The sequence below is a fragment of the Oculina patagonica genome, chromosome 2, assembly GCF_052425735.1.
Source record: "Oculina patagonica isolate OP01 chromosome 2, crgOcupat, whole genome shotgun sequence".
Taxonomy (NCBI): domain Eukaryota; kingdom Metazoa; phylum Cnidaria; class Anthozoa; order Scleractinia; family Oculinidae; genus Oculina; species Oculina patagonica.
Window position 1 is genome coordinate 27,230,433 of NC_135759.1, and position 16,446 is coordinate 27,246,878.

Sequence of the window (16,446 nt, forward strand, 5' to 3'; positions counted from 1 at the left end):
ATTCGGTTCCAGATTGCACGCAGCCGTTTGTTGGTTGGTCGATACTCTAGCGGGATATCAAGGTAGGTAGGTGTATTTTTTTCACTATTTCTTTTGTATGTTCCGTTTTATTCCTTGGGTACACGAAACATGGAAGTATCTTTGGATCCATCGTACTATCTTTGAGCCACCATACACGTTCATTAATCTCGTAAATCGAAAGTGTATGATCAGTGATTACGTAAGACCTCGTTCCTGTGTCAGATGCTTTCGTGCTTCGTAGTTTACAGCCTGAAAAACGTGTTTCTGGTTCTTAAAATACATTATTTTCAAATATTTTTAATTTTTATATGTTAAAAATCCCTTTGAGTTTCGTGTTCCGGTGAAACCGCCCGCCAATTGGTCTAGTAGAGCTGGAATCGAAACAGTGTTTCGAGGTGTTTGCTTTAGAAAAGAAAATTAAAATACATGTAGTTAACAGTTAAAATAAACCAGGCACAAATGCATACAAATTTTATTTACCTGTGTGCAGCACTCACTAGTGGCAGATTCAGACCTTGAACTTAGAAATGGGGGTTGGGGAGGGGTTGTGTGTACACTGTGGTCCTGAGGCCCCTCCCCTAGATTCGCCACTGCCTACACCACTGTCAAGTAAATATGTACATTATGCATGGTTCAATTCCTACTGTCCTACCGTAAGCTCCCCCCCCCCCCCCCACCGCCCCCTCCCCCCACTTCCTAAAGGTTATCTCCATCCAAAAGGCAAGTCATGCCCCGTCTCGTCCCCATTTTTGCTCAGTCATTTATTTTTCGCTTTACACTGGATGGCACTCTGCGAATGCTCGACGGACTCTGCAAAAAAATACGGACTTCTGGTAGTCTAGCAAACCCTTGGTCACAGACAGGTGGTTAACAGTGGGGAAGTTCAGATTGAATGGCCTTTTTTCAAGATGTCAAAATAATTGTGTTGCCTTCAATAACATCAAATACTCCTTTCAGAGGATAAAAACTGTACATTAGAACCTAAGATGCAAATTTAAAAATCCGGGAACCATCACTTGGGGGATATCATCTAATTTTTCAATAAATTGTCTGCATTGCATGATAAGCTAATGCTTAGACCAATCATGCATGAGAAAAAGTATTAGATGGATTATAAAACAGTTTATTGTAGACTTAGTGATGAATTGATATTGTCTTTTCCAGTTGACATTGCACTAGTTACCATGCCTCAAGACTGGGTTATCATTGGTGGGTCTGTCATACTACCAAATATTGGTGGCTTTCTTGGAGGATTTATCACCAGATCTCAGATTAAGGGCTGGTTTGATAAAGGTACTACAGTAAGTGAAATGTTTTGTAAATTATTGGCATGACCATCTAAGTTTGAAGACAGAGGTAAGAGCTGTGCTTTGGCATTGAATAAAATTGAATAGTTTTTTTTTGTTTTTTTGTGTTTTGAGCCTGGGTGCCACGGCCTTTTTTTTTTTTTCTTTGCTGGGCACGGTCCCAAGATTTCTTAAATAAAAGCTTTTGGGCACCCGGCAATTGCTCTAACAGCACAACTTTGGCCATAATTTCAGACTTAAAGAAACCTTCCTGGAGACCACCAAACTGGCTTTTTGGTCCAATGTGGACAAGCTTGTACACTGGAATGGGCTATGCATCATACCTAGTGTGGCGAGATGGTGGTGGATTTGGTGGTGATGCAAAAACTGCTCTGGCCTTGTATGGGACAAACCTGGCACTTAACTGGCTTTGGACCCCTATTTTCTTTGGGTCTCATAAGCTGGGACTGGTAAGATTTGTTGGGATTTGTCATAATAAATTATAGTCACATTTAATAATTATTATATGTTGCTGTGTGTTATAGGCCTTATTTGTATTCCCCAGTGGGAGGAGGGCCTTCTGAACGTGAATCATGACAAGACTATTAATGCAGGGGGATTTTGCTTAAAAATCTGAAAGGGAAATTATGGCTGGAGTTCTGGAAAACCAGAAAAAAATTAAAACTTTGAATTGTCGGGATTGTTGGAATTAGTCAGTGAAATTATGCTGCCTAGAATAGCAGACACAAGGTGTCATAATGCTCTTCTGCGGACCTTTGTGTAAAGGGAATTGGAGACCAATTTTGATAACTTGAGGAATTAGATTTATAGCTGAGTTTTGGTTTTCTTCTTTACACAGGCTTTTGGTGAGATTTGCTTGTTGTGGTTAAATATTGCTGGATGTGTGTACACGTTCTTCCCAATAAACAGAGCTGCAGCAGGACTAATGTTGCCTTATCTTGGTTGGGTCACACTTGCTACAGCACTAAACTACACCATCTGGCAAATGAACAAGCCTGCCATAAAAGAAGACTGATAAACAAAGATTCAAAACAAAAACTTTTGCCCTTAACAGTTCTGTAATAATTAAAAAGCAGCTATTATCAATAACTGCCAAGCAAAAAATATTTTTTAATTTATTTTTTTAATAATCAATCATCTTTAGTTATGTTTTAAAAAAGTTGTTGTTTAGCCTTTGTCGCAGGTGCAATCAGGACTTTACTTTTTTTTTTCTTCAGGTTTTTTTTCTGTTTTCATTCTATCTCTGTCTTATTGATTCTTTATGGGGCTATCTTTGCTGATATCTTTTCTTACATTTAGCATTTAGAAAGTGGTTCAGTAAATCGGCCAAAATCTGACTGAAAAATTGACACCTAACTGTTGCCACCCAACCATTGACATCTGTAAATTTCAATGTTTGTTGTTAAATATTGTCAAACCACCTCTGAGCAGACATCCTTGGGTCCTGTAAAGTGACAACCTTGGAGAGGTGTCCATTCATGGGAGGTTTACAGCAAGGCGCCCAAAAGTGTGACCACTTTTAATTATTCACATTCTTTCGTGCAGATTTAATCCAGTCAAAAGCCGTGGATAGCTTGCAGTTGACTTCTGATTGGATTAAATCTGCACGAAAGAATGTGAATAAATTAAAAGTGGTCACACTTTTGGGTGCCTTGCTGTAAAGAACGGTGTTTGTATAGCCAGACCATGAGTGTCTGCTAAGGAGAAGTGTGTGTGTCTGCGGGAGGTGTCTGTTTGTGGAGGTTTAATAGTATTCATCATCATCATCATCGTGGGCAATCTTTAATCAATTAATTTGTCCTTGTAAGGACTGATCCGTCAAAGAACCCTGATGTTAAAAAAAGATTGCTCTAATAAATTGCACCTGCTAACGTTGCCAACTACCCGACGTGTAGCTTTTTCGGAGACCCACATGGCATGACACGAAAGGAATTTACCATGTGGGTAAATAACTGACAAGGCCCAGAAACTAGAGAACTGTCATAGTATGCATTTGTGTTTAAGGTAAATACCATGATTATATTTAGGAGAGTTAGACAGTAGTTACATCAAATAATATAAAAGTGACTTATCAAATTGTTATTCAGAAAGGTATTTAGTATAAAAGTTATATTAAAAAAAGTTTCAGTTCCTTTATCGAGGTATTCTTCTTAGCATCGTCTGTCGTCCACTTTTTCTTCACCGTTTGGCGTTGCATCCACACGTCGGCACCATTTGAACGTACTTCAAGCTAGACGCACTTTCCAATATAGTGACCTCAAACGTAGATTTATTGCCGTCAATGTGACGGAGTGACAAGAACGAGGGTTGTCCAGCAAAAAGGCTGTCGTTGTGTCAATTAAAAAAACCTACATGTATCGTGTAGAGCAGAACTATTTCTTTCCCTGGAATGGGAACTCCGTATAAATTGAAGTGGATACTCGTCAGAATTTTTTTTTTAATGGTCAAACCCCATTTAAAAGGTTCCCTTTTGTGGGCGTGGCTCAAATGTATTTTCACTCCTGCGCATAGGCGTACGAGGCGGGGGGGGGGGGGGGGCCCCCCCCCCCGGTCGGGCAAAGTACCCAGAATTCGGGCAACAAGCCTAGAGAAAAAATAGAAAATAAGCCAACAAATCTCAAAATTACGTTCAAAACAAATAAATAACAACAGAAAAAGTGTTGGAAATACACCGAACGTTGTGGTTCAAACGTCCAAATTACTCACTCATCTGCTTGCGTTTTCTCTCGCAAATTGCTATAATCATGTTCGAGTTTTCTCTCAAATTATGCATGACCCCTCAGTTTGATTCAGTTGCAATCAGCTTTTCCATAGCTTGAGCGTTGACGCGCGGTGGACATAGTGTAACCTTGAAACAAAGCTGCGATACGGTTACAAGTGCGATGAAGCTAATGCTTTTTACTCAAACGGTAAGTTCTCAGGGCTAGCTTAAAACTTTCAACGAAATGTTTAACCCATTCATGCCTGAATGTTTCAAGTGGGGGAAAACGATGTAAATTGGCTCCCCTAAAATACTTTAATTCTCGCTGAACTAGAGTGAATGAATAAAATATTTCCGAAGAAAAAGGATTCGGCGCATTGATACCTTCGGGCAACTCGGCGAAATTAATAAAGAACTATCGTTTCCTTGAAACAAGCAGACAAGGTTTGTACACAACAATTTCAATGCACGTTTTGTTGTTCATTTTTTGCCTCTTTATTAGGCTTTCAACCCTTGCCTGTTTTTTTTTTTTTTTTCGGGCAATTAGGTCTCCGCCCCCCAGGTCCGAAGGTGCCCGTACGCCTATGCTCCTGCGGTACCAAAGACGGCACTGAACATTAACTCCTAATAGTTTACATCTACAACTGTACTGAACTAAACTAATCCTGACGGAAAGGTAGAGAGAGGCAGTAAGGGTATATGGAAATAAAATTAAACTTCCGTATCATTTTGGAAAGAAAGTCTACTGGGACCGCCATGAATAGTGGTACCAAAAGACGCATGCATATTTTAATCCTAAAATGTACGAGTTCCTTAGTCCAGTAAGTCAAACGCAGCAGTGCCATATTTAGAGCACCCTTAAGACTGTTTCTACCGAGCACAATGACCATGCCTAAGGCGAAACTTGAATCGCAAAAAATTGCGTGTGACTTCGTTATCAAAGAAAAACGGCCATGGTATCGAATGGTATCTGCTCCGTTACATCTTTGCTTCCCTGCCGCATGCATTCAGTCGTGTTTTTTCCTCGCGAAGCGAGGCCGAAGGCTGAGCGTAGCGGGGTGTATAATTTTGTCCCTCAAAGGGGGGATCAGGCGGGATGAAATCTCGTGTGGAGTTTACGGTCATATATATTTCTATATATATATATATTTGTGAGCTTGGTGTGTGGCGGAAATGACGTCACACGGCCGCCGCGCGCTGGTGGCCTAATGGTAAGGCGTCGAACTTGAAATCAGATCTTCGGAACTGAGGTCGGGGGTTCGAATCCGGCTAGGTTTTTTTTTTTTTTTTTTTTTTTATTATTTTTTTTTTTTTATTGGTTCGAATCCTGAGCCTTTCATTTTATTTTTTTTTTTTGGTTTAAATTTTTTTTTTTTTTTTTTTTTTTGGGTTTTTTTTTTGCCGTGTGACGTCAGTTTCGCGCCACACACCAAGCTCACAAATATATATATATAGAAATATATATGACCGTAAACTCCACACGAGATTTCATCCCGCCTGATCCCTTTGAGGGACAAAATTATACACCCCGCTACGCTCAGCCTTCGGCCTCGCTTCGCGAGGGGGTGAAACAAACCGAGAGCCTGGAACAGGCTATGCAAAAAGTGAAGGGCGTTTTGGTGGCGGAAGGATGATGGCCGAGAGAGACTAGGATTGAGATTCGGTTCCAGATTCCACGCAGTCTTTCGTTCGAGCAGGATATCAAGGTAGGTTGACAGGAAGGGTTATTGTATTTTATTTGTATTTTCTATTTATTCCTTGCGCACATGAACTATGGAAGTTTCTTTGGATCCATCGTGCGAACTTTGAACCATCATACATCTTCATCATTCTTGTAAATCGAAAGTGTATGATCAGTGATTACGTAAGACATCAGTCTGTTCCTGTGTCAGATGTTTTCATGCTTCGTAGTTTAAAGCCTGAAAAACGTGTTTCTGGTTCTCAATAATTCATCATTTTCGAATAATTTATTTGTAATGTTCATGTATTTGAAATCCCTTTGTTCTGTAGTGTTCTGAAATCTTAGTTGGTAGAGCTGGAATCGAAACAGTATTTCGAGGGGTTTGCTTTTAGAAAAGAAGATGACAATACACGTAAGCTTCGTTAACAGTTAAAACAAACAAGGCTCAATGCATTCAAATTCTAGTTGCTTGTGTGCAACTAAGGAAGGGGGATTGGGGAGGGATTGTGTGTACAATTAAAAAATAGTGGTGGGAGTCAGTAATAAAGGTCTTTTACCAAAAATAAGGAGGGATCCTGGGGGGGGGGGGGTGTTAAGATCGAATGGGGGCAAAAATCAATACCCTCAACCCCCCCCCCCCCCACACACACACACACACACACACACACACACTTCCTAAAGGTAATTTCCATCCAAAAGGGAAACCCTGGGACACAGACAATAATAGTGGGGAGTTCAGCTGTAGTCTTGCGGTAGCAGTAGAGGGTGGGGATAATTGAAATAGTTAGTCTTATAGTAATGGTGCAAAAAGTGGCGTTGAAGCAATTGGTTGACATGGATTGTATCTGATTTTCCTCAATAAATTGTCTGCATTGCATAAAGTGAGTTTAGACCAATCATTCAAATGAGAAAAAGTATTAGATGGATTATAAGACATGTTATATAAATATATTTCCAGTAGTAAACTAAGTGATGAATTGAAATACATTGTCTTTTCCAGTTGACGATGCAGATAGCTAGTTACCATGCCTCCAAACTGGGTTATCATTGGTGGGTCCGTCATACTACCAAATATTGGTGGCTTTCTCGGAGGATTGATTACCAGATCTCAGAAGGACTGGTTTGATAAAGGTACTTAGTGAAATGTTTTGTAAATTATAGGGTGCGAATGGCGAAATTACATGGCGCGCTCTCATTGGTTACATGGCGATTTAAGTTTGAAGACGGAACTAATTAACCATCAGAGCTGTGCTTAAGCAGAGCCTGGGTGCCACAGCCGACCTACTTTTTTCTTTTTGCAATTTGTATACATGTATACTGGTATATATCTTTGCCATCATAAGAGCTGGGCACCCAAGATTTCTTAAATAAAAGCTTTTGGGCACCCTGCAATTACATCTAAGAGCACAGCTTTGGCCATACTTTCAGACTTAAAGATACCTTCCTGGAAACCACCAAGCTGGCTTATTGGTCCAATGTGGACAAGCTTGTACTCAGGAATGGGTTATGCATCATACCTAGTGTGGCGAGATGGTGGAGGATTTGGTGGCAATGCAAAAACTGCTCTGGCCTTGTATGGGACAAACCTGGCACTGAACTGGCTTTGGCCCCCAATTTTCTTTGGGTCTCATAAGCTGGGACTGGTAAGATTTGTTGGGATTTGTCATAATGTTGTCCAGTTCAATAATTATATGTCGCTGTGTGTTATAGGCCTTATTTGTATTATCCAAAAGTGCTGGGGGAGGCCCTTTTGAATTTGAATACAAGACTATTCATGCAGGGGGATTTTGCTAAAAAATCCGAAAAGGCTCAAGGGGTACCAAAAAGCCCGGAGTAAAAATTTTAAAAGCTGCAATGCTCTAGAGCTTAATAGTGATCAACAAGGTAAAGAGATACACATGTGATACAGAAAATAAATTAATATAAGAAAACTGGTAGAACTGGCCAAAAAGGCTCGCAAATTTAACCTTGAATTGTCGGGATTGTTTGAATCTGTCAGCAATTTTTTTTTTATGATGAGATAGATAGATAGATAAAACTTTATTTTTGACACTATAATAATAAAAGCTAAAAGCTTGCATGTGCGGCCTAGAATAGCATGCACAAGGTGACTCATAATGCTTCTCCGTCGACCTTTGGATAAAGGGACACAGCACCAACATAAAACAAGGGTAAAGAATTGGAGACTGATTTTGATAACTCCAGGAATAATTATTGTAGAGTGGCATGTTCCTAGTACATGTGTTACAGATTTGGTTTTCTCCTCTACACAGGCTTTTGGTGAGATTTGCTTGTTGTGGTTAAATATTGCTGGATGTGTGTACACGTTCTTCCCAATAAACAGAGCTGCAGCTGGACTTATGTTGCCTTATCTTGGTTGGGTCACACTTGCCACAGCACTAAACTACACCATCTGGCAAATGAACAAGCCTGCCATAAAAGAAGACTGAACAGATAAACAAAGAAAACAAAAACGTTTGACCACTTACAGTTCTGTAATGATTAAAAAGCACCTTTAATCAATAACTGACGAGCAAAAAACATTTTTTAATTGTTCGTTTGTTTAAATAATCATCTTTTGTTGTAATTTCATAAACTTTAAGGTTGTCGTTTAGCCTTTGTGGCAGGTGCAATCAGGACTTTCCTTTTTTTTTCCTTCAGGTTTTTTTTCTCTTTCGTACCATCTCTGTCTTATTGATTCTTTATTGGGCTATTTTTGCAGATATTATTTCTTACATGTAACACTTAGAAAGTCGTTCAGTAGACAGGCCAAAATCTGACTGAAACAATTGACACCTAATCCTTGCCAGAGGTGTGTGTGTGTCTACAGGAGGTGTCTGTTTGTTGAGGTTAAATGGTATTCATCATCATCATCGTCGTCATCATCATCGCCATCTTTAATCTTTATTCAGCGTATTCTGATATTCTCCTATATATTTTCATATCAGTTTACAGCCTTTGTTGGACTTAATTGTTTTGATGGTTTGATGAATTTGTCATTGTAAGGATCAGTCCAAGAACCCTGATACAAAAAAAAGATTGTCCTAGTTGCACCTGCTAACGTTGGTGACTACCCGTGTAGCTTTTTCACAGACCCACATGGCATGACACAAAAGGAATTGACCATGTGGCTTAATATCAAGGCCTAGAAACTAAAAAAGGGTCACAGTACGCATTTGTGTAAAAGGTAAATACCATGATTATTAGAAGAGGTAGACAGAAGCAACATTGAAAAATGGTTTCAAATAATATAAAAGTTACTTATCGAATTGATATACAAAAAAGTAGTAAGTATAAAAATTTTATTGAAAATAAATTTCAGTTCTTTTTTGAAGTATCCGTTTTGGCATCCTCTGTCGTCCACTTTATCTTCACCTTTTAGCCTTGCATCTATCTACACGTCGGCTCCATTTGAACGTACTACAAGCTAGACGCACTTTCCAGTATAGTGTTCCAGTATAGTGACCTCAGACATAGGTTTGTTGCTTTTTAATGTGACGGAGTGATAAGAACGAGGGTTGTCCAGCAAAAATGCTGTCGTGTCAATTAAAAAAACCTATCGTGTAGAGCAGAACTATATCCATTCTCTGGAACTGAGGGTTCTCCATATAAAACAAAATTATAACGAAAAACTAATCCTGACGACAGGTAAAGAGAGGCGGCAAGATAAAAGGAATAAAATCAAACTTAGGTTGTCTGATATACAATGTATCAGTTTGCAAAGGAAACCTACTGGGACCGCCATGACTGCAAATGTGGAAAATTGAGGTTGGACACCCTTAATAGCAGTACCAAGAGACGCATGCATATTTACACCTAAAATATATATACAAGATCGTCAGTCTAGTACGTCGAGCGCAGCAGTGCCACATTTAAAGCACCCCTAAGCCTGTTCCAACTGAGCACAATGACCATGCCTGAGGCTGAGGCTCAACTGAAAGCGCCAAAATTTGCGTGTGACGTCGTTATCGAATAAAAACAGCCATGGTATCTGCTGCGTTACATCTTTGCTTCCCTGCCGCATGCATTCAGTCGTGTTTTTAATAAACGTATTCCCTGTTAGCCTCACGTGGTAGTTCGATATCGTCCTCCAGTTTGACTTTTACATAACTTGTCCCTGTTTGCTTGGCTTTGCCATAACCTTCCTTTATAAATCGATGGATCTGACGAGGAAAACAAATAAACAGCACATTGAGGGTTGGTCAAATGAGGACAACAACTTTATTTTTATCATTATTTATCGTAAAATCATCTTTCTTATTTGTCCCCAGAGGTACTCGTATGACCGCTTCGAGTTGCTCCTCGTTTCGCTCGCCACGTGACCAAAACAAACGAATGGTGCCCTGGCAGCCTCGATATGGTCTTTTCAGAGAATCACCCGTATGACTCGGACCAAACATTTTTGCACAACATAAATGAAACAATTTTAAACATCATTCATAACTAACCTTGCTTTTGTTGTGATAGACAAAGTAAACAGCGACCACAACTACCAGCATTACCATGAAAAACACTGGAAATACACTTCTACGGTGCAACAACTTAGAACTATTTCTGTCAAGGAAAAATAACATTTATCATGACCGAAGGCATTTTTACGAAATTGCATATTTACGTCAGGTATTGCTTTTTTTTACTGAACTATTGCCGGAACAGCAAGGAGTGAGAGGAGTCCAGATAGCAGAGAGAGCAGAGATAGCAGATGTGGAGTCTTACAAAGACCGAATCCAGAATGTTTGTTCAGATCTGGAATTCGTTATTGAAGGAGCTACACATCACGGACAGCCACTTTTATAAAAAAAATCGCCAACTGTTTTGCATTTGTTTTTTACATTATCATATTCTTTTTCAGGGTGACCATCCTTGTTTATTTTTTTAACATGACAAAAAAGTATTGTAACAGCTCCTTTGAATTAGTCTGTTGTACCTCAGTGATCGTCTACACAAGTGTATATGGAGGATACTTAGGCCTGGTTCACACTAGCGATATAAAACAACATGGACATAACGACATAAAGAAAAGTTAAGTTCTTTCCTTATGTCGTTATGCTTATGTCATTACGTTCCAACTATATCGTTATGTTATGTTGTTCACACTGGTGACACAAAACATCAACGTGATGTGTTTTTTGCATTTGTGTTACCTTGCCGTTATGTCGTTATGTCGCTAGTGTGAACCAGGCCTTAGAATATACTGGCCAATGAGGGTGTCAAATGAAGAGGTCAGGAGATGGGCTAGGACTTGCACCATCAGTGAACAGATAAGGAGGTGTAGGTGGCGTTGGATAGGGCATGTACTGCGTATGGACCACGAATCCGCCCGTTGCTCTAACCTGGGCATCAGAGAGAAAGAGGAGCAGAAGGCGACCTTAAGAGACATGGAGAGGAACTGTGGAGGGAGAAAGACAGAAGATCGTTTTTTTCATCTGGACAGAAGCAGTCAGCGTTGCAAGAGACAGAGTTGAATGGAGGAAGCAAATCAATGGCCCTATTCCCCCAGAGGAGACCTAGGGTATAAGTCAAGTAAGTCACCTCACTAGTGATCAACGATTTGTTTTTTTTTTTGTTTTGTTTTTTCAAATGTAAAAAGACTAATCAATTTTGCGATAATAACAAGGACAATTTTGAATAATGAGCTAAGTTTTTGTTCAAGACAATGCATGCGCCCCCTAACAATTGCTTAGATCAAACCGTGTTTATGTACTGATATATCTTACTCTGCTAGTTGTCTTACCGTTGAGACTGGTTAGTGTCATCCAAAGCAGTAGAGTTAGTTGTTGTTGTTGTTCCACCTGCACGTCGAGTAATGTAAAAAAAGAAAACAAGAAAACAATGTTGAGTGTTCTTACGTTTCACGTAGAAATCGAATACTACGTTCAGGTTCTATTGAACTGAAGCCCTACTCGTACACTATTCATGCATGTAATACTACTGTAATACTTAATTTATTTTCTTTTAGTCTTACTCAGAGCATCAACTCGACAGTAAGGAATTAAAAAGTGATTTATTTATTTTCTATTTAATACTATATACCAAAACTCCTGAGTTATAGATGCATTTTGTTGTCGCCAGTATACCAACCTTCCGCTATTTTGGTGCGTTAAGTTTAACGAAGAATGTTAGTTTCAATCATACCTGGCAAGGTTGATGATTCTTGTTTAACAGTTGTTTTTGTAGACGCGTTAGGTTTGGTGGTGGACGAAGATTTGGTTGCTTTTTTCTCGATCGTCGATAGTACAGTTGGTGAAACTTTTTTAACTGTTGTCTTTGTCGAAAGTGTGGATCCTTTTTTGTCAGTTGTTGTTTGTGTGGTAACTGTTGCCTTTGTTGGAGCGGTAGTTTCTTTTTTCTTTGTCGTTGTTTGTGTGGTTGGTGGAACTTGTTTAACAGTTGACTTTGTTGGAGGGTTAGTTTCTTTTTTCTTGGTCGTTGTTTGTGTGGTTGGTGGAGCTTGTTTAACAGTTGACTTTGTTGGAGGGTTAGTTTCTTTTTTCTTGGTCGTTGTTTGTGTGGTTGGTGGAACTTGTTTAGCAGTTGACTTTGTTGGAGGGTTAGTTTCTTTTTTCTTGGTCGTTGTTTGTGTGGTTGGTGGAACTTGTTTAACAGTTGACTTTGTTGGAGCGTTAGTTTCTTTTTTCTTGGTCGTTGTTTGTGTGGTTGGTGGAACTTGTTTAACAGTTGACTTTGTTGGAGGGTTGGGTTCTTTTGTCTCCGTCGTTGTTTGTGTGGTTTTTGGAATTGTTGTGCTCCCGCTTGTTTGCACACTCCCGGTTGTTTCACTCTGCAGGGTTGGTGTTACACTGCCAGTCTGCTGTGAGGTGTCGCCTGATTGTGACTCATTTGAAGCACTGTTATTTCGACTCAGCGAGCTTGCATACCTATTCATAAATAAATGCAAGAGAGCTCAATACAAGTGGTGGTTAGATTCTTGACAGCGACAAATAAAGCACAATGAAGACGTTGCAGATCGGCTTCTGTTTACATAGAACCGTTTGGAACCGATCCGATTCCTCTAGTCCACTCGAACAATAACGCTACTTTAAGACAACTCGAGTGACCATATCAATGGGGGGTAAAAAAAAAAGAAAAAAAAGAAAAGAAGTTTCAAAGGTTGTTTAATCCGAGCCAACGAGCTCGAGGAGGACGGATTAAAGGGATCATCAGATAGTGGCATTGACGAAGTGGTCGCGGGGTGGGGCACAACCGTATAAACATTTAATGACCGTATGGGCACTTCACTACCCCACCCCCTTTTTAAGTAAACGACTTCTCGAACATCGCTTTTAAACAAAGACGAACGATTGACTCGACAAAGTAAGACAAAAAAGTGCATTCATAAGTTTTTTTACTTTAAAAGTACCTTCACGAATTCGTTATTTTAATGGTACGTTATTATATTACTTATTGAGTCAATCTACTATATATTTAATTAAACTTACTTCATTAGTTCTTGAACCATAGCTTGGCCACCCTTTTGTTTCATCGCATTGCTGATTAAGGATTCCAACTGATCTGTAGATAATTAACAACAACAAAAAGAAACACGGTGCAAATGTTTCTCATTTAAATTGGATTTAAAATTCGGAGCTTACTTGTTTGATTGAATTGGAATAAATTGTGGGGTCTTAAGGGGTAAAATGGCACTGGAATTTGGGCAAATGTTCACCGCACGAAAATGGGATTTGGGTCACTCAGACTGGGAATCACAAACAAATAAGCAATAGATCTGTAACTGAGGTTTGAAAAATCGGGAAAACAATAGGCTGGGAGATGGGATTTGAGCAAAGTTTGGGCTGGAAAATGTAATTTTATACCCCCATCCAGGATCTTCTAAATAAAACATCAAAAGCATCAGTATCCAATATAACTGACTGGAAATAAGGACTTTAACTTAAACCATGCATTACACGTCTCATAATTTTCATATACTAAAAGCATAAAGCAAAAGCACTCCAAAGCATATTTTTTGACATCACATTGTTTCACTCACAAAATACTGATTGTTCTGAGTTAAACTACCAGGGAGTATGACAAAGTCCTATTGAATGACAGTGTGGACAGCGTTTCATCGCTTTATTTTCCAAATGTACACCGAGGAGTTTTGAATACTGTCGCAATGTCGATACAAGTCCTTCGTTACTTGTTATTTCTTTTCCTTTACGGTCAGGTTGTTTGAACGCCGTGTCGCTGGTCTGGACTTTGGAATTAATCTTAACAGGGCCTCATTGTCCGAACTCAAGTACGTAGACGTCACGGCAGGTTGCGTGACGGGTGGAATGGGCATAATGTTTACATTATCAATATTTAAAATCAATTAAGTTGGCCAAAAGTTGGAGCTAATGGCCTTGCAAAGCATTAGGAAATTATATTTAATGGCAATAAAATGCAATATTTTAGCGAAAATGCAATGTGTCTTTCTTAAAAGGAGCAGCATACCAAAAGTGATCGTGTATTGTGCCAAAAATGGCAGAACGTGAGCGGCGTGAACCTAAACTCTGAAATACATGTGCTTTCCAGTGGTTCCACACTGTATGACTCGTTAGAATGTATTAAACATTATGACAAACCTGTTATGTAAGTAGATCAGAGCATGGCAGTTATTTCTTCAATGTTAGCCCTGAATGAATGAAGTATCACAACAACATACCTAAAGTAATATTCTCCAAGCTTCTCCGAATCGTCAATGAGGACGCGTTGCTTAGACACAAAGCAACCAAGATTGCTAGGCTAATTTGCGAGTTCATCTCCAATGAAATCTTGACGAGACTGCTTTTCAGAGATCTGACTAAATAACCGCAAAAATCGTGCTTGAGAAAGAAACCAATCGAGGTAAATAAGATAACTAGACCGTATTTTACATCCACACAACCCGGAAATCGAAACCACTCTTGCGTATCACGAGTTCGTACGTGCTCGCGAACCTCACGCCGTGAAGGACCTGGGCACCAGATGGTTTCACATCCCGTCCCGTCCCGTCCCGTCTTCGTGCACGCCCGCAAAGCGGTTCAGGCGGTTCCGAGGACGAGAATAGTTTGAGCGAAAATGGTGCGAGCTTGTCCACCGTTCGTCAAAACGGAATCAGAGAACCTCGTTCCCACGTTCAAGGCCGCCATCTCGGAAAGGTCCACAACGTCATAGGAGCGTCGCATTGCTTACAAAGTTACTCACCAAAGAATGGCGCTGACTGCAGACCCAGCTATTTCGACAAGAGTTGTCAATTCTGGCTTGTATCATTTTGTTTCAAACTTTTCCACTCCTTTTTATTGTTGTTTATTTTGTCTCATTACGACCTCTCTGGCCTGAGAAAACTATTATCCATTCGCCAGACAAAAACTACTAGAAGACCTTCATGATCGAAAACCTTAAGTATTTTAAATATTTTAACCTAAATTTTTTAAGTTTCTTTTGACTTCAAGAAAATTATAGCTAGTATGGTGTTGAGCATTCGAGGCCACTTCTAATATTTTAGTGGAGATAAAAATAGAAAATTAAAAAAATAAAACTCGTCATTTGAGAGGGTGATCACTGACTAGACGACTGTTAACATGTTATGTTACGTTGTACCGTAATCAATAAAGAATGCAAAATATTTAGCATAAGAAATTGCGGTTGACCGCACACGCCCAAAAGGAAAAAGGCACGTTTTGTTTGGATTTATTTGAGTAGTTTAGTTTCGCCGATATACGCATTAGAGAAGTCACGGTTCTGCTGCTACCTGGATTTATGGCAATTATGTTTAGGGAAAGTTAGGAAAACTCACGATAGAAGTAAGTGAACTGAATAGTGTTGGAATATTGTCAAGGATTGCGGAGGGGTATGGGCTGTGAGGGCTTCAGACCCCCACCCACCCACCCCCCTTTTATTTGCAGTATAAACAAGAAAATAAATGTGATGAAAAAACGAAAAATTACTGAAAACATTTCGTTTCTGGACGCCGTATTATTGATTTAGTGTGTAAAGGACGAATGTAAAGTACATTATCTCATTTAATTGCAAATCAAATTCAAATGAAAATAGCGTTGGCTGGTTCGTGTTCATTTTCTAACGGAACAACGACTTATTTCATGTAAGTCGTGATCGCATTTATTGACAACAAATGATAGCTAAACTAGCATTCCAAGCGAAGCCTTCCTTTAATCTGGCATGCAACGCTCCATCCCGGTCAAAGCGTGACGAGTAGTCACACGCATTACCAAAAAGATTTCACTTCAGCTATGCATTCATAATCACGTAAAATGGTATTACCTGGTATATTGAACTAGATGTATTCATACAGTCACAATGCAGGTGGGGCATATAATGAAAAGCCCCCCCCCCCCCCCCCCCCCCCCCCCCCCCCGCAACCTGAAGGTCTGGATCCGCCACTGGCAAGAGCTCTACCCATTTCACGTCTCCAGGGGTTTCAGGGAAAAAGGGAACATGCCATTAACTACTTGGCAATATGAGAACAAAAGTAAACAAAAGAAAAATAAAACTGGAAACACGGGAACAAGAGCATATTTTAGGAAACTGGGAAAATGGGAACACAAGGAAAATTTTGTTGGCAAAAAGGGAACATGTTCGGCGTCGTGTTGTTTGCCCGCCTCACATGGAATCACAGGAGGAAAATGGTCATTAAGCCCGGCAAAATTTACAAAGTATGGTTGAATTACGTAATCGGTTGCTTTTCTGGTGGTTGGAGTCTCGCACACACGTGACAACTGAACACCTCGTAATAGCCAAACAAGAAAAAAATT

The 16,446-nt window shown here is 39.7% G+C and overlaps 3 protein-coding genes across 8 annotated transcripts in view; 2 read left to right on the plus strand and 1 right to left on the minus strand.

Moving 5' to 3' along the window:
- Positions 1-17: 17 nt before the first annotated feature.
- LOC144643872 (translocator protein-like) lies at positions 18-2,353 on the plus strand. Of its 2 annotated transcripts, none has more exons than XM_078503261.1 (4): positions 18-62; positions 1,186-1,314; positions 1,563-1,777; positions 2,167-2,353. In XM_078503261.1, exons 2-4 carry the CDS (start codon positions 1,206-1,208, stop codon positions 2,341-2,343), a joined length of 501 nt encoding a protein of 166 aa, XP_078359387.1. In that variant the 5' UTR covers positions 18-62; positions 1,186-1,205; the 3' UTR covers positions 2,344-2,353. The 2 variants fall into 2 exon arrangements, with proteins under 2 accessions (XP_078359387.1, XP_078359388.1); XM_078503262.1 differs by having other exon boundaries at positions 33-66.
- Positions 2,354-3,432: 1,079 nt separating this feature from the next.
- Positions 3,433-16,446, minus strand: part of LOC144643853 (uncharacterized) — a 34,474-nt gene continuing 21,460 nt past the window's right edge. The window contains exons 2-7 of one of the 4 annotated variants that reach the window (XR_013568984.1): positions 13,150-13,222; positions 11,846-12,588; positions 11,445-11,502; positions 10,159-10,264; positions 9,177-9,873; positions 3,433-3,584 (exon numbers count right to left, since the gene is read on the minus strand). Coding sequence is in view for 3 of the 4 variants with exons in the window: in XM_078503240.1 (XP_078359366.1) it covers positions 9,751-9,873; positions 10,159-10,264; positions 11,445-11,502; positions 11,846-12,588; positions 13,150-13,222; positions 14,358-14,454 (1,200 nt within the window). In the remaining variant the exon portion in view is untranslated. Of the gene's footprint in view, positions 3,585-8,186; positions 9,874-10,158; positions 10,265-10,812; positions 11,100-11,444; positions 11,503-11,845; positions 12,589-13,149; positions 13,223-14,357; positions 14,620-16,446 lie in introns of those variants that run through there. The other 3 variants (XM_078503240.1, XM_078503237.1, XM_078503238.1) reach the window with 3 other exon arrangements.
- On the plus strand, positions 5,696-9,044 carry LOC144643873 (translocator protein-like). 2 transcript variants are annotated; one of them, XM_078503263.1, is made up of 4 exons: positions 5,696-5,735; positions 6,711-6,841; positions 7,139-7,353; positions 7,984-9,044. In XM_078503263.1, exons 2-4 carry the CDS (start codon positions 6,736-6,738, stop codon positions 8,158-8,160), a joined length of 498 nt encoding a protein of 165 aa, XP_078359389.1. In that variant the 5' UTR covers positions 5,696-5,735; positions 6,711-6,735; the 3' UTR covers positions 8,161-9,044. The 2 variants fall into 2 exon arrangements, with proteins under 2 accessions (XP_078359389.1, XP_078359390.1); XM_078503264.1 differs by lacking the exon at positions 5,696-5,735 and adding an exon at positions 5,757-6,122.